Source organism: Hibiscus syriacus, unplaced genomic scaffold (assembly GCF_006381635.1).
Source record: "Hibiscus syriacus cultivar Baekdansim isolate YM2019G1 unplaced genomic scaffold, ASM638163v2 tig00111769_pilon, whole genome shotgun sequence".
In the NCBI taxonomy this organism is placed as follows: Eukaryota; Viridiplantae; Streptophyta; class Magnoliopsida; order Malvales; family Malvaceae; genus Hibiscus; species Hibiscus syriacus.
The window spans coordinates 1,118,224-1,143,741 of record NW_024063172.1 but is presented as its reverse complement, the minus strand read 5'-3'; the positions used below and the strand labels follow the sequence as shown (position 1 = coordinate 1,143,741).

The 25,518-nt window shown below is 32.1% G+C and overlaps 3 protein-coding genes across 4 annotated transcripts; all 3 read right to left on the bottom strand.

The window, feature by feature from the left end:
- Positions 1-1,235: 1,235 nt before the first annotated feature.
- LOC120169544 lies at positions 1,236-4,138 on the bottom strand. The gene is made up of 6 exons (XM_039177664.1): positions 4,032-4,138; positions 3,870-3,940; positions 3,331-3,618; positions 3,077-3,119; positions 2,272-2,380; positions 1,236-1,622 (listed from the first exon to the last, which is right to left on the bottom strand). The coding sequence occupies exons 1-6, from the start codon at positions 4,120-4,122 to the stop codon at positions 1,562-1,564; spliced, it is 663 nt and encodes a 220-aa protein (XP_039033595.1). The 5' UTR covers positions 4,123-4,138; the 3' UTR covers positions 1,236-1,561.
- Positions 4,139-8,374: 4,236 nt separating this feature from the next.
- LOC120169512 (ubiquitin carboxyl-terminal hydrolase 3-like) lies at positions 8,375-12,515 on the bottom strand. 2 transcript variants are annotated; one of them, XM_039177639.1, is made up of 7 exons: positions 12,229-12,515; positions 11,322-11,438; positions 10,346-10,444; positions 9,982-10,170; positions 9,433-9,614; positions 8,492-8,930; positions 8,375-8,418 (listed from the first exon to the last, which is right to left on the bottom strand). In XM_039177639.1, the coding sequence occupies exons 1-6, from the start codon at positions 12,343-12,345 to the stop codon at positions 8,525-8,527; spliced, it is 1,110 nt and encodes a 369-aa protein (XP_039033570.1). In that variant the 5' UTR covers positions 12,346-12,515; the 3' UTR covers positions 8,375-8,418; positions 8,492-8,524. The 2 variants fall into 2 exon arrangements, with proteins under 2 accessions (XP_039033570.1, XP_039033571.1); XM_039177640.1 differs by having other exon boundaries at positions 8,375-8,413.
- Positions 12,516-17,383: 4,868 nt separating this feature from the next.
- On the bottom strand, positions 17,384-18,850 carry LOC120169560 (uncharacterized protein PFB0765w-like). The gene has a single exon (XM_039177678.1). It carries the CDS (start codon positions 18,835-18,837, stop codon positions 17,632-17,634), a length of 1,206 nt encoding a protein of 401 aa, XP_039033609.1. The 5' UTR covers positions 18,838-18,850; the 3' UTR covers positions 17,384-17,631.
- Positions 18,851-25,518: the final 6,668 nt, after the last annotated feature.

The window sequence follows — 25,518 nt, the reverse complement described above, 5'->3', positions numbered from 1 at the left end:
TTTAAGGATGTTGGAAGAATTGTATGTAGTATACATTATGTTTATGAAATATATCGAGTTTTTAGTATGTAAAGAATTTCATGTATTTGAATTTTTTGTTATCTCTATATTTTAATAAATTTTTTCTATGATAAGATTGAACTACGTTAAATATCGACTCAGTATTTTAGTCAACCTTCAAGGGTTGACCAAGGTAGAGAAATATAGATTAAGCTGTTTTGTGTTGTTAGTTAAGGGTTGGCCTTGATATAGAGAATTTGGAACTCAATTAGTGGCCTAAGGGCGATTTTGGGTAAGGGAGGAAAGAGAGAGGACCAAAGGAGAAATTTTACCTTTGAAGGAAACTAATTAGATTTTTTACCCGGCTTATAGCCTTATTTTAGACATGGGTTTGGTTAGATAGGGGTCAAGTTACCTCATTTGCTTATCTTTTGTCTACTTAACCATTCCTCTTTTCCTCTTACTTTCTTCATCATCTTTGATTCTTGGTGTTGCTGGAACTCATTTTTAAGGTAAACATCTTCTTCTTCATGCCATAAACTTCATTTAGAGATACTAATCTCCGTAGAAAAGGTTGAAGGTTGAGTTAGAGTTTTATCATTAAACGCTCACACCTTAGTATTCTTGATGTCCGAACGCGAAATCTTAAGGAATAACAATAATTCTTTTTCTGCTGAGGTCGCTTAGTTCATGCTCGTGTGATAATTTTGACATTAAAAATTGTTCTAAATGGTGTTAAATAATGCATTGAAAACATCATAGGCCTTAGGGATTGATTTGGGGTCAAATGGGTTCAATTGACACTATTTTTGCACTTTGATATAAATATGTTCTTGCAATATCAATGCCCTTTAAATATTACGAATAAATCTAAACATTCTAAGCTTAAGGTGTTAATATTTGTTCATGTGATATCCATAATCCATGTTGTTCATATGATATTCATATCAGTGGTTAGGTATCGAGTAAATTTTTTGTATAGGTGCCATTAAATGTGATCTTTAATAACGCCGTTAAATGTGTAGAAACATGATTATTCTACTTTCTATTTATTTAAAATGTGTCCTTCAAAATTATACCGAATCTAGTTCAAAGCACAACTCTTCAACCTCCATAACTGTAAAACTCTCATTTGGCAAATGATAAAAGTGCAAATTATACTAGCTAGTCATATTTACAGTGAAAAATATGATGGAAAATTTATTGACATTTAAAAGCTAAACCAGGGTTTTAAATAGCGGTCCACGACCACGATAGCGCCCTCGAAATAACGGTACCATTGCCTTCTGATATACCCGCTAGACTCGCAATAGTGTCCACTATGACCGCAATAGCGATAAACGGGACATTACCGAAAACGCGACTGCGACTTGAATCGCTAGCTAAACTTAAAGTATTTGTTCTCAAAACACGAGTTCTCAAGAAATTTCAAGAAAAAAAATGCTCAAAAGCATAAAGTAGAAGACGGTAGACACGAGTCGAGGATTTGATCATCATGAAAATCTATGAAAAAATATGAACATAACCGTATCCGGTGCTCACATCCGAAAACCCGAACCCGTTAATAGCTTGCCTTAACTCTCAACGTCAGATAAATCAATATCAATGTCCCCAAACTTGACCTGAACCAAAAAGAAAGAAAGCAATGTCATTGATTGAAAGGGACTATTCTGATTACTTTTAGTACTAGGAAACCTTAAGGCAGAACTTGAATAATATCTGCTGTCACTGCCCAAAAGCCATCAGCAATTGCAAGCAAACCTAATTTCACTGTTCCGGTTAGGTTAGGAGTAAGGGTGTAACCGAGTTGAGCAGAGTACATGCTGTAAGAAATTTGAGCTCAATTCAAAATTCAAGACACGAAAATCGAATTGCTCAAACTTGATCAATTAGGTTCGATGAAGCTCGTTTAACTAGTGAAAATGAACTCCATTCTCATGCTCGGCTTCAAACTCAATTACTTATAATTGAGTAGTAGGGTTTGTGTTCGATCACCCTAACACCCCAAACCTACAAGTTCTAAGCAAAATCGTTCCTTCATAGTGGTCAACTAGCTCTTAAATATTTTCATTTTTGGGTCTCTATGGTTCCAGTTAGTCTTTAGTAACATATTTTCACTGGTCAATCACGGTAGAACCATGGAGTTTGTTACTAAATTGGGTTATTTCCAAAGATGCTTATATTGAACAAAATGTTACTAAATGGAACCACTTATGAAAAATATGTAGTTCAAAAACAAACTGTTTGTTTGCTAAGAATTCAAGTGCTTACAGGATTGAGAATAGGAGGACTATTTTCCTTGAATCAAATGATGCAGCTCGTCTATATCTTTTCCATCTGTTCATTGGTGCATCTTGAGCCCTCTCGGCCGATGATTTTTCTATTCAAATCAAGCTTGGTGTTTATGTTCCAAAGGTGGTACCAAAGGAATGAAGAATAAAACATGCAAGATGCATAACCAAAAGACCTGGACAGATCCTACTTGTGAAACTAAAAAATACTGCAGACAAAAGGTAGCATACGATTTCAAATTCAAAAACACTCGTGTAGCTAAAAAAGTTCACTGATCCGGAGAAATGACTAAATAAAGTTCGATCTTTGAATTCTTCAAAACCCTTTGAAGTAATAGTTAAACAAATGGAATCCTCACTAGGGCCAATTCCCTATAGGGATCTGGCTCATAAATCCACTACAAGAAGATTCACATGTTTTCGACTCTAATAGCAATCATTGTGAATCACCATGGGAACCTCTTTTTTCTGCTAGTTGCTGTAATTCTCATTTAAAAATGGAAGTTTAATTGACAAACCACCACATTAAATGATGGTTATGAAACATTTGAAACCTGAACTATAACAGCTTGGTTTACATAATATTCCGTACTTTCGGATGGTTTCTTGTTTAAAGAAACCAGAAAATCTTATGCAAAATAAAGCAATCACCGACCAGATCAAGGAAATGGAAAATTATTCCATTGGTTATAAGGAAGATGGGGACACTATTGTTCCAAATAGGTATTAGAAAATGTTTACAGGCCTCCAAATAGGTATCGTTCCAAAGCTGTATGAATTCTCACCTATATTTATGCTTGACTGTCTCTGCAGCACCTTCTGCAAATGCTGTTTCATTGAGACCTAACATTAGTATTAAGAGTGAAAAAGAAAAAGAAGTACCAACACCCAAGGAAAACCATCAGGGCTTTGATGACTAAATAATTGAATTTTGTATATTCCATACTAAGTGTATGATCTGTACTTGACTGAATATGCCCTCTAAAAAGGAGAAATTTGCTTAAAACTCATGATATAAAGATAGGAATATCAAACTTACCTTTAGTACACCTTCACTTTTTGAATTTCCAACAATTTCATCAGTGGATGTAAGTATGTCAGGTATCTCCTTCTCGATGTTTATGTCCAGAACGCAAGATGAATAAGCATCTTCACTATCGACTTTCAAATCGATGCAGTTGTGACAACTCAATTGAGCATCCACACGAATCTGGTTTTTAGACGAAAACGGAACTTCTACAAGGCTCAGAAAAGTTAACTGTGGTGTACATTTTGGATTCTTGTTTCCTTCCTCCGGCATCACAGAAATGCTATAGACATCTTGGCCCTGCACAAAGAGATTGAAAATAAATAGAAGCATAGAAACGATGAAAAAGCAAGTCAATTGGTTGCTGAAGTTTTGTTTTAAGATAATTTTTTCAGTAAGAGAAAACAGAAATTAGAACTAGCTTTTAAACAGAGATCAATAGGACCAAAAATACTGTTTAGAAAATATATAATGTGGAGTGTTTAAGCTGCAATTTTCTCTCATTTGGAATGAATTTGAAGTACTCAACACATGGTCTGACATGAACTTACATGTGCAGTGTTTAACCTGCATTTTTCTCTCATTGGAAATGAAGTCTCCTCTATTACAATAGGCAAGACATCTGAAATTTCAAGAAAAGAAATTCATTGCACATGCTTAATACCAGACTGAGTTCAGGCAATTAACATCATATTGATCACGAATATCCTTACCGAGAGAACAATGGCGGCTGGTCTCATCGAAGCTTGGCTTAATCAACTCAAAACATGAAATGTTAACGGGCACATTGGTGCTTCCAACCATCCCTGATAAGATCTGTTTCCCCTGGAAGTAACTTCGCGTTAAAATTAAAGCGTTTGCAAAACTTCAATAATGATGACATAACAAATTAGAAAATCACTTTTAATTTCATTCAAAGTCAAGGCAGATTTTCTCTATTCATCTTCAGAATCACGGTGATGGAAGATTACCATCAGAACGTTAAAGGAAATCCATATACAATTTGCCAATCTTCAGAGATAAAGAATTTCTATTGCATCAATTGAAGAAAATAAATCAAAATAATTAGAATCGTAAATAGGAATTCGGCAATGGAAAAAAATATCTAGGTTTCCATTTCCATAGAAAAAATAACTCAAAAAAATAAAGCAACGCAAAAAAGGAGAATGCGAGAATGGAAGGCAAACAATCTTCCTTTTCATACATTTTCGCAGCCACCAAACAAGAATTCATGTTTCACAAATGGATAAAGCAATGGAAGAAAAACTAGATCATACATCCATGAAATTTCAACCAACCATATGCAGTAACAAGCGAATTCCTAAGAAACGGGAAACAGATCATCAGTATAAAACACCTCCATTATTATTATTTTCTCACATTTATCGAAGCTAAGCATCTAGCAAGGATTATTTCTGCTCAAGAAGAAGCAACGTAACTTTCTTTATATTTAACCCAAAAGCAGCTTCAGTTTCGAAAAAGAAACAGAAGAGAATCTAAAAGAGCCACGTAATCCAAAAAGAATAACTCACCTCCTCCATCGATTTAGCGGCCATTGCAGAAAAAGGAAATGAGCAACAAAATACTCTTATTGACAGAAAATTTCAAGAAAAGCATATGATTTATTGATTGATCTTGAATGCAACTCGAAGTTTATAAATCTAAATATTTACAGAGCATAAAGGAGAGGAAAAAAGAAAAAGTAAAAGATGCTCCATGGCTGGGAAGACAAGGTGGCGCTATTGCGCAGAAAAAGGCTCCTCGTTACTACTTCCCGACACCTACAAATCTGCATCTTATTCCTATATTTTAATAAAATTATCCATTATAAATGAGGGTAAACTATGAATTTAGTACATAAAATTTTAAAAATTTTCAAAATAATACCTAATATTTAGTTTTCATTTCATTTTAGTATTGCCGTTAAAAACTTAATGCGTTTGGCACATAAACTATCATCTTTTATCTGTTTTAATGTCTAAACTATCATTTTTGGTCAATTTTAGTACCTAAACTTTCAACTTTTCAAAATTTAACGTTAAATTATGAATGTGATACTAAAATGAAACAAACATAAAGTTTTAAACGGCGATGTATTAAAATGAAATAAAAACTAAATTTTATATATGATTTTAAAAAAAATTTAAAGTTTAAATACTAGAACGGACTATAATTAATAGTTTAATTACTAAACACATAATTTACCTATAAAAGCCACATCAACCCGACACAAAAATATGTTAATACCTTTTATCTTTAATAATCAAGATATTAATATATAAATTAAAATGAGATTATCATCTCAATATAAGTTTTCTATAATGTCAAATTTTTTTTTTCTAAAATGAACCACTGATGGTCAAAATATTACAGGAAAAAATCACTATGTACGTCAGTACGTGCATGAAAACCCTTACTTATTGTATTATTATTTTTATATATAATTTAGAGAAAATAATCTCAGTGACCAAAAATCCCATATAATATACGATTTTGACCAATTTTTTTTGGATTTGCGAAAATGACCAACAAAATCGCAATGCGATTTCTAATTCGCAACGCGATCTCCAGTATCGCAAATTCGTGCTGCATTTCGCGTTGCGATAGTTGAAAATCGCGTTGCGATTTTCCATTTCGCGTTGCGGTTTTCCATTTCGCGTTGCGATAGTCTACAGTGTTGTTGCGATTTTCCATTTCGCGTTACGATAGTCTACAGTGTCGTTGCGATTTTCCATTTCGCGTTGCGATAGTCTACAGTGTCGTTGCGATTTTCCATTTCACGTTGCGATAGTTTTAAAATTGGTATTGCATTTGTTTCTTAAGAATTTTCTCTAAAAAGATAGTATCCGCGCGGACGTGTCGAAGACACTTATTACCACGACCACAACCACACACGACCCGACCCGAGACGAGACGGCGGCGGCGCGCGAGAGTCCCCTTGTTCTCTTTCACTCAACAAGGAAGCGCAAAATCCAAACCTTAAATATCATTCTCAATAGTGTTTCCAAAACTATGTGGGATTGAGCATTACCAACACTTAGATAATAGAGTATATTTATACAATGTTCAGCTCATTAATATGGTGAATCCTATAGTAGTTTCAGCTTTTTATACATTCAAAGATAAGCCAAATTCTATATATTTAGTCTTTGCATTTTATTCGACTTAAATAATTACGTGTTGATATATAAAAAGATAGCGAGATCGAGATAATTTGTTTAATGAATTATGTTGTACAATGATTAGACTTAAGAGTGGAGAGAGGATGGTGAGGTGCTTGAAGGAGAGGTAGTGATTAGTAATTGAGTGAGACTAATGATCCTGAATGTTATGCTTGATGATCTTTCAAAATATTTAAAGAGACTCTATTATCTATGAATTGATAAAATAATTTATGAGTTGAACATTGTATAAATATCTCTTCCTCATAGATTTTCTTATGTGATATTGTTTGATATGATACTGTAAGATCCGTGATATTACTATTGGGAATGCTCAATCCCACATAGTTTTGGAAACAATATTGGGAATGATATTTAAGGTTTGGATTTTGCACTTCTTTTTTGAGTGAAAGAGAACAAGGGGGACTCTCGCGCGCCGCCGTCTCGTCTCGGGTCGGGTCGTGATCGTGGTCGTGGTCGTGGTCATACGTGTCTTCGACACGTCCGCGCGGATACTATCTTTTTAGAGAAAATTCTTAAGAAACAAATGCAATACCAATCACAACGACACTGTAGACTATCGCAACGCGAAATGGAAAATTGCAACGACACTGTAGACTATCGCAACGCGAAATGGAAAATCTCTACAACACTGTAGACTATCGCAACGCGAATTTGCAATATTAGAGATCGCGTTGCGAATTAGAAATCGCATTGCGATTTTATTGGTCATTTTGGCAAATCCAAAAAAAATAGTCAAAATCGTATATTATATGAGATTTTTGGTCACTGAGGTTATTTTCTCTTAAATTTATCGGCTCAACGCATCTTTTTTAATAAAAAAAAAGGCATGGATTTATATTGCAACAACCAAGCAAATTGCAAATGGTACATTGTTGTTTGGATCCATATTTCATAACTCGACGGTCGACATTAGGGTATGGAGCAATAAATTGAATTATAATAAATAAAAAAATAAACATAAAAAATTGAGAATTTTGGAGATATAAGATTTTGGTGCGTTGTGAAGGACAATATGAGAAACCAAATAATCCTATGTGGAGAATATAAATATTTTATTCAAATTAAAAATATATGATTTTTATAAAAGATTGAGGTTTGAACAGATATGTAGCTATTAATTATTGAAAAATATTTTAAATAAATATTATCATATAATCAAATAAATATATTTGTCCTTTCAAAATAAATAAATAAATAAATAATATTTTTGAGTAAAATATGAAAATAGTATTTCTATTTAATTTATTGTTTTAAATCCCTCAACTATAAAATAATTATTCGACTTCAAAAAAACATGTATGCATTATCGTATACTAATTTTTTTTGAACATATAATATGAATAATTTTTTCCCTTGTAGGCTAGAATCTGATACCCAAATTGGATCTGAAATTGCTTTTTTTTTTTTGGGTAAAAACAAAAGAACAATCAAATTATGAAGTCGGAAGGAATTCCAATTGCATTGCTGAAGTTCAAAGCATTCTCGACCATGAAGAATACTGTTTGTGTCATTCTCGTACCATGTACACTGTTATTCCCCAATTGCAAAATAATAATAAAAATCAAAAGGACGATGTTCTTCCATTCCACCATCCAATGTACATGGCAACAACCTAAACTATGTTACTCGGACTCGAGTGTGATTGTCGGATACAGATATGTACCCGGCACAGATATCTCAAAGTTTTACCATGTATTTAGAAAGTCCTTGATGGATCAAATCCCTATATCCATGTCCAAATATACATCGAACACAATATCAGACTTATATACTTGGTGAAAAACTCGGAGTCCGAGCAACAATATCAGACTTATTATATACTTGGAGAAAAATTCGGAGTCCGAGCAACGTCGGACCTAAGTATAATTTTTTTTCACAACCCACATTACCTCACCTGATATCTGCAAGTTCTTCCCTCAAGAATGGAAAAAAAGAGAGTAATAAACATAAATAATTAAAGAAAAAAAAGGTCTAAGTGATCAGAATACCTAGTCATTGTAACTCATGGTGAAATGAACCCCTCAGCTCTTGTTTTTTGAAGCAAGACGTTCATAAAATAAGATATACCCATGATCAGTATTACTAGAATACTCCTGGGCTGACCCAAAAAATGTCTGAACTGCAGACTCGTCAATCATCTCCACATTCTCGTCATCGAAAAATAACCAATGGTTATGACTTTTCACCAGGCTAACATAGTGCCCGTGGTTAGGTCCACTTCCCACATGAACAACTACAGCAAATAGAGAATACTCCGAATCTGCATCTTCCACGGTGTTGCTCAGCTTCAGCTCAAGTGGAAATACAACACGGTAGGACAGTTTCTTGTACCGGCCGAGCTGCTCAATGTACTTGAACCGCTTCAAATGGATAACAAGGATGTGAGGAGGCTTCTTTATCTTCATTCTCTTCTGTGCTTCTTGCAAACTGCAAGTAGTAAACATCATCCATAGATATTCCTATCTTCATGCTTATCATTAAAATGAGTGCATGATACGCATCTTCGGAATCGTATAATTTTATGATTTAAGCTCAGCATAAAGTAAAACTCTATTTATGAGGGAAAACCAGTTAAATGCAACATGTAAGTGTGATGTTTGAACCATAGAGGAAAAAAGTAAAAGCCGTGAGGTTTGCATGTTTTGCCTGTTCTGCTAAAACCAATATCTCATTGACGTCCATAATCAGAAATGACCACTTTTACTAACAAAACCTCAATTTAACATATTAAAGCTTGGCTGGTAAGTCTGAAAATCTCACACATGACAGGAGTCGAGTGAAATGTTTATTGTCAATGTAAATCTAGAACCATGTGACAAAGAAAACAGGCTGTTACTTGATTACAAATGAAATCACGTCAAGAGCTGAAAGAAAACACATGAAGGAAAATTAAAAGTGATGGAAAAGCACACTTGCAAAGGAAAATTACCTGCAGCACTTGTCACAGAAAAATTTGTCCTCAGCATTCAATGTCTCGGTAGAACTAAAATTTTTCAGACAGCTAGTTATTGAGCTGTTCTGTTCAATGTCAAGGCTCAAGTCGAAGAAAGTTTCATCTCTCGCTGTCACTGTTTCACATCGTAAGCATCTTGTCTCATTGGTAAGTATCCCCTGTCTCAAATCACCCATGAAATAATGAGATTCCACACAGATTGCAAACACAACAAAAACACACAAACAAAGTATCTTATAAACATTGTCAATCAGAGAGACTTTCCCATGACTTTGGTCATGTAACAAGGTTACATGTTTAGATTAATTTTCCTACATAGATGCTTTCTAGGCATAATACATTCAGCTTTCCCATGGTTCCGGTCATGTGAGGTTTCAAGTTTTATGTATTTTATAATTTGTTTTAGATACAACCCGCAGAAAGACAATTAACTTGATTTCATCGTAATTTCAAGTCAAGCAAAGTAAATACAGCACGAGACTAGAATGACTGGTCTGAAGATAGGAAATATAGCTAGAAACGCGCCTGAAAATTCTTGTGTACCCATGTAACAAGAGGCTCTTTTTTAATACCATTTGCCTGAGTATTCTTTGGCCCATTCACAATCTTTTCAGGTGGTGATGAAGTTTCAGCCTCATCTTTTGCATTTTGCGCCTCTTTCTCCAATATGTCTACGAGTTCATTTAGCAGAAAGTTCAAGAACTCATGAGCGTCCTAACAAAAAGAGAAAGTTATTCGGTTCTGCATTTTCAATTAAGACAAGAAAAATGTACATGCAAGAAAAGATACAAGTTTATAAATTGAAACCTTGAACCAAGTGAAACAGATCATCGATTTAGAAAAGTGAATTAAGGTACTTGAGCCAAACACATATGAAGCAATCTAATACCTGGTGCATATAGCTGCGGAAAAGCTCGTTTTGTTTCTTCAATCGCTGTACAAAGCGCTTTGGAGCAATGACACCTGTTTTCTTCTTCTGGGAACTTATCTAAACATAAAAAACAACTAACCGTTGGTCTCAAAAGTAATTAAGTGGAAACTGCATCATAGGTGGCACAAGTACCACAGGAGAGAGAGAATTGGGGAAAGATTTAACAGTCTAATAGCATTTGCTAAAACAGAAAAAGCATCATCTCCCCAGTTACACCTTACATTTTTACTCTGAGACCCAAAAGAAAAAACTAAACAAAATATTTTGCTAGGATCTAAGCAATTTCCTAAAGGAAAAAGTTATCAGTTATTGAAGTATAGAACCAAACACTTTAAAAGCGAAGGGAAAGAAACAGAAGAAGAGAGGCAGTTCTGAGAAAGAAAATTATACACGATGCATAAAATCTAATAGAATTTACAGACGACAATTTATCTAATGTTAAAAAAAAAAACTAAAACGTGCACACATCACATTACTCATTTTATTATGCAAGGTCCTCATGCATATATGCCAAGCATTTGTAGTATGAGCCACTTAATTACAATAATAATCTACATTCATGAATCTAATCACATCTTGTTAAAAGTTACATTGTGAACCATCTTCATCACATTCATGAAGATGATTTATTGGGCTTTCATAGTTCTAACTAAATGCACAAGGGCTCCTATAATGCCTAATACTAAAACAAGAAATTATTAAATCAATCAAATCTGTGGATCATTCCTGGAAATCAAGGTCAAGAGTAGAAATATCCCTTGCAACTTATGACCTTGTTTGGGGTTAAAAGATGAAGCTGATATTTGGTGTGAAGAATGAACTACACCAATTAAGCATAAGAAGCAATCTAACTCTAAAGAAAAAATGATTTTGCATCAAAGATGGAGGCATACAACTCAACAAGACGACAACACCACACTTCTAGCAGTATTACCTGTGTAAACAGATCTGCCAAGCATGTCAGCAGATTATCTTCAGCATCAGCGCCATTTTTATTCCTTGAATAATAATCTAGCAGCTGTTCTCGAAATGGGACACAAAAGTAAAGTGCCTGAAGAAATAAGAGAAAATGAAATAAGACATTAGTCAAAGCTGAGAGTGGACAGTTGGCTAACAAGTTCAAACAAAAACATCCAACCCTAAACATGAACTAATCTAACCAAATAAATTTCAAGTATAGCAAAAAATCTAACTTCACAACGATCATACAATTTAAATGAAGGGAGATCAAAAGTAATACTAAAAATATTAAATATAAGCGTGAAAAATGACATATAAACAACCTTAATAGTGATGATGAACTGGATAATCATTTAATTAATTACTAACAACATCCAACCCCCAGTCCACTTTCCCTTTCTAATCTTAGTTAACTATCATGGCAATATCCAGTCTACAACATCTCAGTAAGCATATTTAAAATATAAGCATTCTAATTTTAGTCTAAATTGGGGCAACCACACCATCTGAATGAAAAGGGGCATTCAATTACCAGAGAAATTCACAGCTTAACGTTAAAAAGATAGAAGCAAATCCAACCAATTCGCTTGAGGATTTTTACCAGATTTACTTGCTTCCTGCTGCTATCAGTGAGTCAGAACGCATTATCATAATAAAAAACTATAAACCTTAAATACTTGCAAAGAAAGCAGTCGGAAACATGTACTTCAATAAATGTGAAAAAATTATAAATAATTTGTTAAAAATGTTCAAAGTTGAAACTTCCAAATCAACCAAATTCAAATCATTGAAATCAACAGAGACAATGAAATTCAATATAGTTTTTCTTTGACAAACAAGACATCGAAATTGAATTGTTAAAGAAAAAATTGAGAAAGAACCTGCAAGACGCTGTTACAATAACAAGTATTGCCAAAGTTTTCAAGGCCAAAATATCGTTCGCCTTCGGGGAACTGATCGCCCAAAGCTTTCTCGAGTTTTGAACCCGCCGCGCCCATTTAATATGACCTCAGATCTTCTTCCAACCGATTCAACTCAGCGAATCTATCTCTCCACTCCGTTCGATTTGACTTCTTGTTAGAGTTTGTTTGAAAGAGGCGAAAAAAATAAATTAAAATGCTTTGTTTTTCTTTTTTCGTTTCGGGAATTGAAAAAAGACATGAAATGAGGGATTATTTTTGTTCCTTTTTGGGAGAGTTTGCCCCTCCAGGTATTATTATTATTATTATATCTTTCCCACTTTCCACTTTTTTTCTGTTTGACCCTTAACGTTTTCTTTCATTACATTTTGACCCTTACAATTATTGGAAATCATATAAAAAGAAAACAAAAAATATTACGAGAGAATGAAGAAGAAAATGAAAAAATATATTTTAATTACAGTAAATCAGATAAAAAGAAAACCAAAAGATGTTTATGGAAATCTTAGCATGGGTTTTCAGAGGGAGAGGCAAGAGAGAGAGAAATAAGAAACGATAAATTACATTGGAGGTTACTTTTATTTGAGTTCTATTTTACTTTTACAATCAAAGTTTCAAAATTTATAAAGAAAACATGTATCAACATGCACATACATGATTTTACTTGTTTGCAGCAAACATCCATCATCACATGTGACATAAAAGAGTTTGAATTTTCTCTTACGAAAATCGTTTTAGAACTTCCATTACTTAAGATCGTTTTCCCCTCTCATAAAATTAAATTCAGAATTTATTTTTATTAAGGAACAAATATATCATATGCACTTCAATCTGACGCCCGAGAAATCATTCAAGAAAATTGTATTCATAAATGCATAATTTTTTTTTTTACAAATTTTCTAAGAAAGAAGAAAATCAAAGACAACTAGGCGTCCTTAACAAAAAGAAACAATGCCATCTTTAGATTGTAATCAAACATAGATGTCGAACACAAATACTTGGAACAAAATTAACAGCCAAAAGCAAATTAAGTTCTCCTAGACAATTCCTAGAACAAGTTCATTCATGCACTTAATGCTCGTTCCAAAAGCAAATCAAGAATTTATTTTCTTGGGAAACAAATAATAATCAAGGCCATGAATAATAACAACTAAAGGTGGCTGCAGTGTGCACCTACTGTATATGAAGCTTTGTTGAGTGTAGAGGATTCTAAACATCACTTTCAGAATTCTAATGATGGTGAGAAAGATTCCAAGAAGAAAGGAACACTTGATTTAAATTATTCATTCAGAGATACACAGGAAAATTAAAAGTAACTTGAAACCGATTCATATAAAATAATTCTGAAAATTAGAATCACACGACAAGCTTAAAAGATAAATATTATGTTTACATTTAGCTATGATCAAACAAGTGATGTCTTCTCCAAACAAGCTCGAGAGGAGGCTCAATCAATATTAATTTACTCGGACTACGCCTGCGTGCAATAAATCCACAATAGGTTGAATAGAGATAAGCATAGAGATGGTGATGATCGGTTGATGATTCTTCCCCCACCCCCCCCCCACCCCCCAAAGATGGGGAACTTGATGTTAGAAATTTTGATTTCTAATATTGATTCATATAATTTAAGTAATTGATAATTGTTGTTGTTGTACACACGGTGATGATTAGTGTAGTATTGAAGAGGTAATTATCGGGTGTAAATCCCTCCATCTTATACCGTGAAAATATAAGTTTGAGTGATGTTATGTGTAATTGAAAAGTAGAGGGTCTTTCAGTTATTTTGTGATTTAAAAAACCTAATGGAATCAATTTTTTGAAAGCTCATATAGCAGACAATATTGGAATTGAATAACATTTATTATTTCTTGCTTTTGGGATATTCAACTATCATAATGGAATCATCAAGTTTTCATTTCTTTTACTGTTATTCTTAATAATTATGACATGAGCTTGATTTCGTTGATTTACCCTATCAAGATCCTTATGTGTTAATTGCTTCCGCGTGCAAGATTGATTGATTTTAACATTTGACATCAGAGTCATGTTTGATAGGAATTAAATCACCAATTTAGGTTTCATAAGAAATTTGAGTATTTTTCTTATTAAATGTTTTATAAGAAATTTGAATATTTTCTTATTGAAGATTAATTGAAGTTACAAATTGACAATTGATTATGACATTGATGTTAGATTGATTGTTAATTAATAATGAACAGCGATATGATCTCATTTTGATAGTGAAAGACATTGTGACAAGTAGAGTTAATGACATTACCTGTGGAAAGTGAAATTGCCATGACAAGAGTAGGATCACATTAAATAATTTTGGATCACGATTTAAATCTTTAATATTTTAGTAAATGCGTTAGTCACCAAGTGACCCACCAAAATTCATTAAGGGTGTGTTTGTTTGCCGTAATTGGAATTACAGAATTGGTTTTTCCCGAATTCCCGTGTTTGTTTCACGTAATTCGTTTTCCAAAAAATGTTTTCCCGTGTTTGTTTCACGTAATTCGTTTTCCGGAAAATGTTTTCCCATGTTTGTTTAACGTAATTGGTTTTCCGAAATGTAATTCATTTTCCTAGTAACAGAATTTCCTTTGTGTTTTCTGTAAAATGACTTACGGATTCATTTTCCGTAAGTCATTTTCTGAACTTTTCACTTCAAATAATAAATATTCAAAATAATTTTATTTTATAAATTTAATATTAATAAAATATTTTAATATCATTTTCATCAAAATATTATTTATTTATTAATTAATATTTATAATAATATATAATATTTTAATATTATAAAAATAATCAATTATTTATAATAATATAGATATTATTTTTTTATTTTAAATAATATAATAAAAATTTTATATATTTAATAATGAATATATTTATATTTAAATAATATTTTAATAAAGATTTTTAATATACTAATTAATATTTTTAAAATATAATATACTATTACTTTAATAAATTAATATAATTTATAATATTTTATTTCACTAAAATATACAAAAATTATTTTTTTATTAATAAAATAAAAATAATATTTAATAATAAATAAATTATTTTATTATTTTAAAATAATAATATTAAGTTTTATGATAAATAATATTATTTATTACATTTAATATTTGTAATAAATAATTTTTAAAAACTCTTCAACTAGTGGAAAAGGGTTTAAATAACATATTCCAAACATCATAAAACGTTTTCCAGATGTTTTTCAGAAAAATGTAATTCATTTTACGGAAAACATTTTCCGGAAAATGTTTTCCTGAAATGTAATTCAATTTCCAGAATTCAAATTCCAGTAATTCATTTTTCAGTTCCAGTAATTTAAATTTCAGTAATTTATTTTCCGAAAAACCAATTACAACCAAACAAATAGACCCTAAATAATTTATATTATGTTTATAAATATCCTCATTTACAATCACGGTGGAGTACTCCATGTTCCAAGAGGATGTCCTGAGACCTTGCCGCCTGAAAATTCCACAAGTAATACATGAAGACAAAGATGGTGAACTTTGAAATCGAATTTAAATCTCGGCTAATTACCTTCTTTAGTGGCTTCTTTGCATCTTCTCTGATATTTCGAGGAGAGCCGAGGATCCAAATTTTTCAATAAATTGTCATACCTCTCTTCAGCATCTGTTATGTATTTTGCCTTGACGAAGACGACGAAAAAGAAAATAACCATTTGACATGAGTTAATGTGGGAGCTTATTTTTTAAAAAAATTGATCTTATAGAACTGAAATCATGCTTTGGGTTAAATTGTTATCCCTAATATATATACCCGCACGTTACTATGGACATTTATTATTGATTATAATTTTTTTATTAATTTGGGATGAGTACAAGACAATATCTATTTAAAGATAATTCTCAACATTTTAATGTTAAACGTTCACACTCCTAACATATATTGTGCTCGAACTCGAATTCTCAAAAAATAATAATAATTCCTTCACTGCATCACTGGGTGCGTGCTAGTGATTATGATTTCTAAACACTTATTTGGTCAAATTTAAATGATATAAATGAATTTCAATTTAGTGTAATTATGCGCATGAAACTTTTATTTTGGTTCAATTGTATTTGTACATGTCAAACTTTTATGGGTAAAGCACACCAGAAGTCCCTAAACTATGAACAAGTGATATTTTCCGGTGACATAAAATTTAGATGCAAAGATAATTGATACATACAAAAAGGACTATAATAATAAATTTAATTTCAATTTTTTTGTTATTATTATCTTTTATCTAAATTTGATCCTAAATTTTCAACAACAAAAAAATTAATCCTTGAACATTTTTTTTAGAAAAATAGTTATTTTCTTGAATAGAAATACTGATTAATTCAACTATTAACGCAATTGACATGTCGTTCCAAATTCCAATGGCAGTCCATCTAAACATTATGTATTTTTTTTATAATTCTTTTCAATTTTTTATTAATATTGTTATGCTACTATTTATTGATAACATAAGATAAAAATTATAATATTAACCTGAAGAACATGTGAACTATCACTTTAAAACCTTTTCAAATTTAATGTTATAGATAGTATTTTTTAGGGTAAAGAGCGTCTCTGACTGTATGATATTGTTTTATTAAGTCATTTGATTATTAAAAGTTATAAAATAATCTTTCGACTATAAGGTGTTGTTTTGTTGAGTTCATCGACTATTAAAAGTTACAAGATGATCATCCGACTATCATATTACAGTCATTATTAAACGTTAACTTGTAGACTGTGATATGAGAAAATTTGATCCCAAAATCTCAAATGACTATCATATTACAGTCATTATGTTAACATCTAACTTAACCAACCGACTATTTTTAACAGAAAAGGACGTGTTTGAAACATAATAAATAGTTGGGTGACCATTTTGTAATTTTTAATAGTCAATAGATACAACAAAACAACGCTCAATAGTTAAAAGATCATTTCATAACTTTTTATAGTCGATGAACTTAATAAAGTAGCATCTTATAGTCGGGATCATTTGCTTTCTTTACCGTATTGTTTTGTCAGAATTTTTTAGTGTTAAGGGATAAATTTAATTTAATAGAAAGGGTAAACAATTACAATTAATTTGTCATTTTACCTAAAATAACAAAATATAATGTTTTTGTATATCATTTAAATCTGGATGGATTCCTACTGCTACAGTGTATGAAATTTCAGCTAACATTGAATCTTCTTCGTCACTTTCATCTTCTTTAACCCTTCCTTTTTTATTCTATGGGAACTTTTAAAATCAAACAAGTGGTGACGTATGTATGCAATTCACTTCTTTTTTGTTTTTAATTTGTTTTCTTACCGTTTTCATGTTCATAGGACATTTCAAACTCCTTTGTTGCCTAAATCGCAAAACATCTTCTTCAACTCCATGATGGTTTCACAAGCAGCCGCTTCATTGATCTTGAGGGTCTCGTTCTCTTGTGAAAGGAAATCCAAAGCTTCATCCTTTTTGGCTATGGCGTCCTTGAGCTGCGAGTTCTCGGCTCGAGCTATGTTAGCCGCTTCTTTGGCGACGTTGGCTTCGTTTATGGCCTGTTTCATGATGTCCCGAAGCTTCTGATTCTCTTCCTTGGCCTTCTTGTTCATGTTTTCAGCCTCTTGAATCGATTCGAGCAGCGATTGGCATTCTTCTTTTGCTGCGTTTCGTTCTTCTTCGGCTTTTCGAATGCATTCGACGAATCCGATCTCTCTCGTGTTCCATGCCAGGAGGGATTCCTCGGCTTCGATTCGCAATCGTTCCGATGTGTTCTTGTATCGTTCCGCTTCTTTCTTTGCTTCGTTGTACTTCCCTTCCAGCATCCTCAGCTTCGCCTTGAGGTTTTCGACGAATCCTTTCGTTTTCTCGAGCTCGATCTGCGTCGAAGAGAGTTTGTCCTTGGCTTCGTTTGCTTCTGTGATCACTTCTTTCAATGCCAAGGCTAAATCGTCCATGGCCTTCTTGTTGTTGTCTTCGGCATCGGTGATGGATTTCAATTCATCTTTCAGATGTCGAACTTCCTCGGCTAGATCCTTGGCTTTCAATGAAGAAGCTTGCTCGTTCTCTTCGGCACGAGACAATTTCTCCTTGGTGATTCGAAGCTCCGATTCGAGTCTCGTCAATCGGTCATCCGATGACGACGGATTGCCCCGATTCTGCAGGATTTCAAGAAGAGGCTTGATTTTGTTCTTGGATTCCTCGAGTTGAATCTTGGCTTGCTCGAACTCTTTCGATCGAGCCATGAATGCATCATTTATCTTCTTCTCGGATTCTCTTCTTTCCTCGATTTGTTCAAGAAGTTGCTTGATTCTCTCTTGATCATCAGACAGAACATCAATCGTGTCGGACTTGAAGGATCTCACCTTGTTCAATTCATCTTTCAGCTTATGAAACGAAGCTTCTTGTTCCGATAATTTCGCCTCCAATTCCTCGGCCTTTTGGAGCTCAATTTTCAAGTATTCAATGTCATTTTCCTTGTTCCTCGATTTGTCAATCGACGCAACTAAAGAGTCCTCCGTTGACGCCATTGCAGCAGGCGATTCCTCCTTCATTCCTGCTGTTCGTCTCTGAACATCATGTCGGATAATTAAAATGGAACCATAAAAATAAAAGAAAAGAAAAGAAAAGAAAATTCAGGATATTGTAATAATTCAGACAAAAAAGAAATTAAAAAAATCAAAACAAAAGGGACATTGATATACCTTGATAGGACTGGAAATGCAGAGAATTGTGTAATAGATTGAGGAAATGAAGCAGGGGGGGTTTTTATTCCTGAAAGAAATTCAACGAGGAATGTTGCTAAAAATAAACATTTTCTAATAATACATAAACAACAAGGATTGAAAACAGACATTTCTTAACAAGAAAAGTCCAATTCCAGGAAATTTAGGGGGACCGAATCTAATTATTGTGTGTTTTTTATTTTGAGTTCAACTCATATTAGTAATTTTTTTAGACCTTGTTTTTAGTGAAAAAAGGTAAATTGAAATACCCATTTGGATAAAAAAAAATTAAATATCAATTTGAATTATGAAACTAAATTTAGACACCAAATAATATATTAACCCTTTATATTCATATGAAATTTGATGTATTGATATTCATATTACATAATTTTTAAACATTCGTGAATGTGTGACGTGATCTCATTATATGTCTTCTTTTAATTATTGTTTTTATGTTGCGTGTAATATTGTTGGATTTATAAGAATTTTCAAAGTTTTTTTGGGGAAATGTGAAAAAGGAAGAAATCTAAGGAAATTGGCAAGTATTTAATCAAAATCAAAGCTAAGAAATGAAATATGGGTAAAATATAAAAATTATCCCTTACTATAGGATATTACTTTTTTGAGTCCTCCAACTATTAAAAGTTATAAAACGATCTTCCAATTATAGGGCATTGTCTTGTTGAGTCACTCGACTATTAAAAGTTACAAAATAGTCACTCGACTATTTGTATGTTCTAAAATCATCATTTTTCATTAAAGAATTAACGGTCGTTTAAGCTGAATGTTAACATACTAACCGATATATGATAGTCATTTGAGATTCTACGAACAGATTTTATCTCATCCCGGTTAATAGGTTAACGTAGCTTAGATTATTGTTAATTTTTTAACGAAAAAGGACGAGTTTGGAACATATGACTAGTTAAGTGATTATTTTATAACTTTTAATAGTCGGATGACTTAACAAAGCAATGCCCTAGAGTCAAGGGACCAAAGCACTTTATCCATAAAATATTAAAAAGGGTAAAGCACAAATTTGGTAACTTAACTTACAAATTTTGTAACTGAACTTTACTTTATTTCATAGTCCACCCATTATACTTTAAATCTTTTTAATTTCCTCACTGAATTTAATACATTGGGTTTTTTGGTCACTCAACCGTTTTCACTAACGACGTTATGACATGAATTTCTTTATTTTTAATGGGTAAATTAAAAAGTTAATCACTGAACTTTACTCTCTCTCTCCTATTTCACTCATTGTACTTTTAAAATTTTTAATTTAATACCTGAACTCTATGCATTGGATTTTTTTCGATCACTCCTCTATTAACAAAAAAAGCCACGTTATAACGTCATTAGTGAGGAAATGGCCGAGTGACTAAAAAAATCCGATGTATTAAGTTTAGTGAGAAAAATAAAATGATTTAAAATACAATGAGTAGAATAAGAGAGAGAGTAAAGTTCAGTTACTAAATTTATACTTTACCCATAAAATATTTAAAAATCTTTGTTGCAATCAAAGGAAGAGAACAAGCTTTTGGCGGCTGATTTGGGCTTACTTTTGTCTTAGCGGCTGAGTATTGAGATGGCCAACGATTATTCCAACTTCTAAATATTATACAATCCAATGAACAATTGCGACGGCCGCCGACCGTCCACTTTGGATTGGGTTTGTTTAATATTGTATTTAGGCTGTTAGTTATGCCTAAACGTAGCATTAAACAAGTAGCAACGCACAGCATACTTTTTTTTCATTGTCTCCCCAATTTTCAATAGCTTTTACTCTAATTAATTCGAATTTATTCACATCGTACACCTAATTTTGTTAGATGAATATTTCAGAGAAAATTTTTCACATATATAAGAACTCGAACTCGAGACGACCTACCATTAACATCAATAGAAACATCTAGACCAAACAAATAATTCAATGCACTTACAAAATTAAGTTTCTTAATTTACAACGTATCATTAACATTTTATACTCTACCATACATATCTTAACAAATATTGTCTGTTAAATTTTCTAATGATAAAATACCTATAAAATCCTTGTCTTGAACTTTCATAATGACCACGGACACAATATCCGGTCATTTTCTATCCATGAAGAATGTAAGTCAGTGAAATAAAACGTATCAAAGTAGGAATCCAAACAATTCTCTCATTTCTTCTGTCCATTTCATTTGTCTTGGTTTTTCTTAAGAGTATAATAAGAAGTACTTTTATACGAGGGTTCATTGGTAACTCATACAATACAAAATATGGTATGATTTGTATAAACTATTAACATGATTATTAAAATAAGAAAAAATCTCACAAAGTTATCGTTCGATCATATTGTCTTCAACACCGTATAAATCAAAATATAGATAGACTCAAGCATCAATTATGTTACCGTTTTTACTTCTCTCTCCCTTCTCCTTCTTCAATCACTATCAATGTTTTTAAAACCTGACCGAACATTGAACCGGTGAAGGTAACCGGATTTTATATAAAATAATTTTTTTTAATTTACATAATATTCAAAGCAATATTAATATATATGTAACACTTTTTTTAAGTTTACAATATTAAAAGTTATAAAAATATCACAAGTCATAACATATATAAATTAAAAACCATAAAATCAAGTGAAACAAAATGATTCAAATCAACTACAACATAATATTTAAGGTAAAACATATTAAATAATAAATATAATTATATAACTATAATAAAAAAATAAATTTGGGGCTTAAAAAATCATAACAAATGATGTCATTTGGTTTAATTTTTTTTAAAAACAATCCCACATGGCTAAGAAACATAGAAGAGCATCCCAAAAGTTTAAAGAGTAAAAATATGAGAACAAAATAATCCCACATGACTAAGAAACATAGAAAAATATGAGAACAAAATAATCCCACATGACTAAGAAACATAGAAGAGCATCCCAACTTACTTCTATAAATAATAGAGGTAATTTGACATTCAAAATCATGGAGCCTTTTGGTGAGCACAGAGCGAACTATTCTTTCGCTTCAATTGAGCCCAAATTTTAGGCTTCAATCGAACTTCTATTTTTTTTTGAGTTCGAGCCTTTTTGAGTTCAAGTTTTAATATTATATTTCGAGTTGAACTTGATAATTTTTAGCTCGTGAGTTTTTGAGTCGAGTTGAACTTACTTTTAAAGTTTTTGAGTTCGAGTCGAGCTCAAGAATACTCAAAATTTGACTCGGCTCGTTGAACAAATGATGTCGTTTGGTTTAATTTTTTTTAAAAGAAAAAAAGTGAATCAGTGGTTCAAACTGGTTTTGCTGGTTTTTAGCCGGTTCACCTCGGTCTTAGCGATTTTCAGCCAATTCTACCGGTTTTCTGCCAGTTCATTGCCAGTCCGATTTTGTGAGGTAACCGGACCGGATCGGACAGGCCACCGGTTCACGGTTCAACCAGTTGAACCGGCCAGTCCGGTCCGGTTTTGATAACCATGATCACTATACTTTACTTTCCCTTTTTTTTAGATTACAATGATGTTAGGTTTAGAGATTTATATCATAAAAGAGCGATTACAATGATGTTAGGTTTAAAATTTGGTGGTATCTAATGTAGTTTACCCTAAAAATATATATTTTCAACAAATCCTTTAAATTCTCAATGTTTAAAAAATACCTTAAATTTATAAATTCCCATAAAATCCCTAAACTCTTAATACCAAATTTCTGTAAAAAAAAGACTTAAACAAAACGAATCAATAAATAACACTTAACAATCATGCAATGGCAACCATAACAAAAGCATCACTAATATTCACTAACATACAATTATATGGACAATTTATAATTCTGATTGTCGGAGGTCTTTCACGGAAGTTGCTCTCAACCTAGCGTTGGGGGCAGCCTACTACCTTACCTCCCCTTACCCCATTACATATGGGAATAAGGTCAGCTAATTTATACAATTATACATATGCATGAATGATTCAAATGTTTGTGACAATAAAAAAGGAGTAGATAATAAAACCCTCAATGTTAATTGGTTACGAGGTCGACGCATTGTCATTCTCCATTGCCACACTAATATTTCTCATCGACCCAACATTAAAACTTTGGGTAGAAACTCGGTTTTATTAATATACAGTGATTATAAAGGTAATATTATTTAGAATATTTTTAGAATATTGAAAATATACACACCTTACAGACGTAGTTGTTTAAATCCGAATCATATAGGGAGAATAACACTTCCTTTTATCCCTGAAGTCGATTCAATTTTGTCTTAATTTTCATACAAGTTGTATATATAACATATATTTGATATTTTTGGGTAAACTGACTAAATGATCATTAAATTATGTTTGAAATAATTTTTTATCATTGGAGTTTTAGAAGTTATAAAATGGTTTTCAAACTTATCGAATCATTACAAAAGGATCACAGGTTATAAAATAGTAATAAATATTTTGATAAGTTTAAGGGTTATTTTATAACATTTTAATTAGTTTAATGGTCATTTTTAATAGTTTGATAAAGTTTAATAAATGTTTTATAACCGTTTGAAAATTGAATTATCCTTTAGTAACTTTTGAAACTTCAGTGATTAAGAAAAGAGAAAATAACATCAGTGACCGAAAATGCCTTATAATATACGATTTTAACCAACTTTTTTTGGATTTGCCAAAATGACCAACAAATTCGCAACGCGAATTCAAATTTCACAACCCATGTTCCAAATTCGCAATGCAAAAGTCAAATTCGCAACGACCACGACGGGACGGGACGGGACGACGGCGGCGGTGCGCGATAGTCCCCCTTGTTCTCTTTCACTCAACAAGAAAGTGGGAAATCCAAGCCTTAAATATCCATTCCCAATAGTGTTTCCAATACTATGTGAGATTGAGTATTACCAACACTTGTTTCCAATGCTAAGTTGAAACATTTAACATTTAACAATTGGAAGTTGGAACACATTTAACCAAGTGAACATCCTTTCGGGGGCCAAGATAATTAAGTGATATTTGTAATTGAGTTGGGAAAACTTGGTTTGTTTTGCAATATTTAAGTGATATTTGTTTTTAACATAAGATCATATTCCATTATTACGCGCCAGGATGTACACAACACATTGGGGTTAATCAAATGTCTTTTGTGTTGGCTACATGGTGTGATGGAGACATCGTAGGGGGAACACGACGAAGTGCTTACTCTTGCTTCACATCATCTCTTTTATCTTCTCTTAATCCAACTTTCGTTAAGTACATTGCCTTCTCAAACATTGATTAAATGTGTTCCAACTTAATTATCTTGGCCACCGAAAGGATGTTCACTTGGTTAAATGTATTCCAACTTCCAAATGTTAAATGTTAAATGTTTCAACTTAGCATTGGAAACAAGTGTTGGTAATACTCAATCTCATATAGTATTGGAAACACTATTGGGAATGGGTATTTAAGGCTTGGATTTCTAACTTCCTTGTTGAGTGAAAGAGAACAAGGGGGACTCTCGCGCACCGCCTTCGCCGTCCGTCCCGTCCTGTCGTGATCGTGGTAATAATTCGATAAGTTTAAGAACAAAGAGTTTATCAAACCAAGCAATAATCCTATATAGAAAATTATATTAAACAAAGTTTTCTTAAATTTTGACCAATGAGAAAACAGGGAAGACTTCAGAAAACATGACACGATATTTGCTCACCAGTTGAAGTCAAGTATTCAAATTGCACAGTGTTAACTCTTAAACACATTGTCATTCAAAATTTAAGTTGACATGATCTAGAAAAATTTACATAACTGTCACGTCAATATTTTTGTTATTTTATAAAAATTATTAACTTGATTTATATCATTTAAATAATAAAATAATCTCAATGATAAAAGAAAATGATTTTCTCCCTAGAGGTCAGATTTAAGTAACTACGTCAGCAGAGTGTGTATGCATATCAAACATAGATTTTAAACATATACTATTACTTTATAACCCACCAAGCTAATAAAAAATAGGGTAAACTACACATTTATAGTATCAGTTTTGGTTTGTTTTAGTACCTAAACTTTCATTTTTTTTAAATAATATCTAATGTTTAGTTCATTTTAGTACCCCACTGTTAAAAACTTCATGTTTTTTTTTACCTAAACTATAAGTTTTGGTATGTTTTCGTTCCTTTCAATTTTTTTTCAAAATTTAACGTTAAATTTTGAACATGGGTACTAAAATAAAATAAAAACTAAACATTAGGTATGATTTTAAGAAATTGAAAGTTTAGGTACTAAAATGGATCAAAACTGATAGTTTAGGTACTAAACTCATAATTTACCCTAAAATAATATTAAAATGACCGATTGACAAAAATTTTAGTTCATTGATCAGAATAGAACCCCACTATACTTTAGTGACTATCAAAGTAGTTTAGCCACTATATATATATCAATTACTTTTGAAACATTCAGGAGTGTGGTAGAGAAGCTAGGCGAAAAAGCCTCCTTTCCTTTAATTGGTACTACGTGAACAAACTTGAAACCACCTT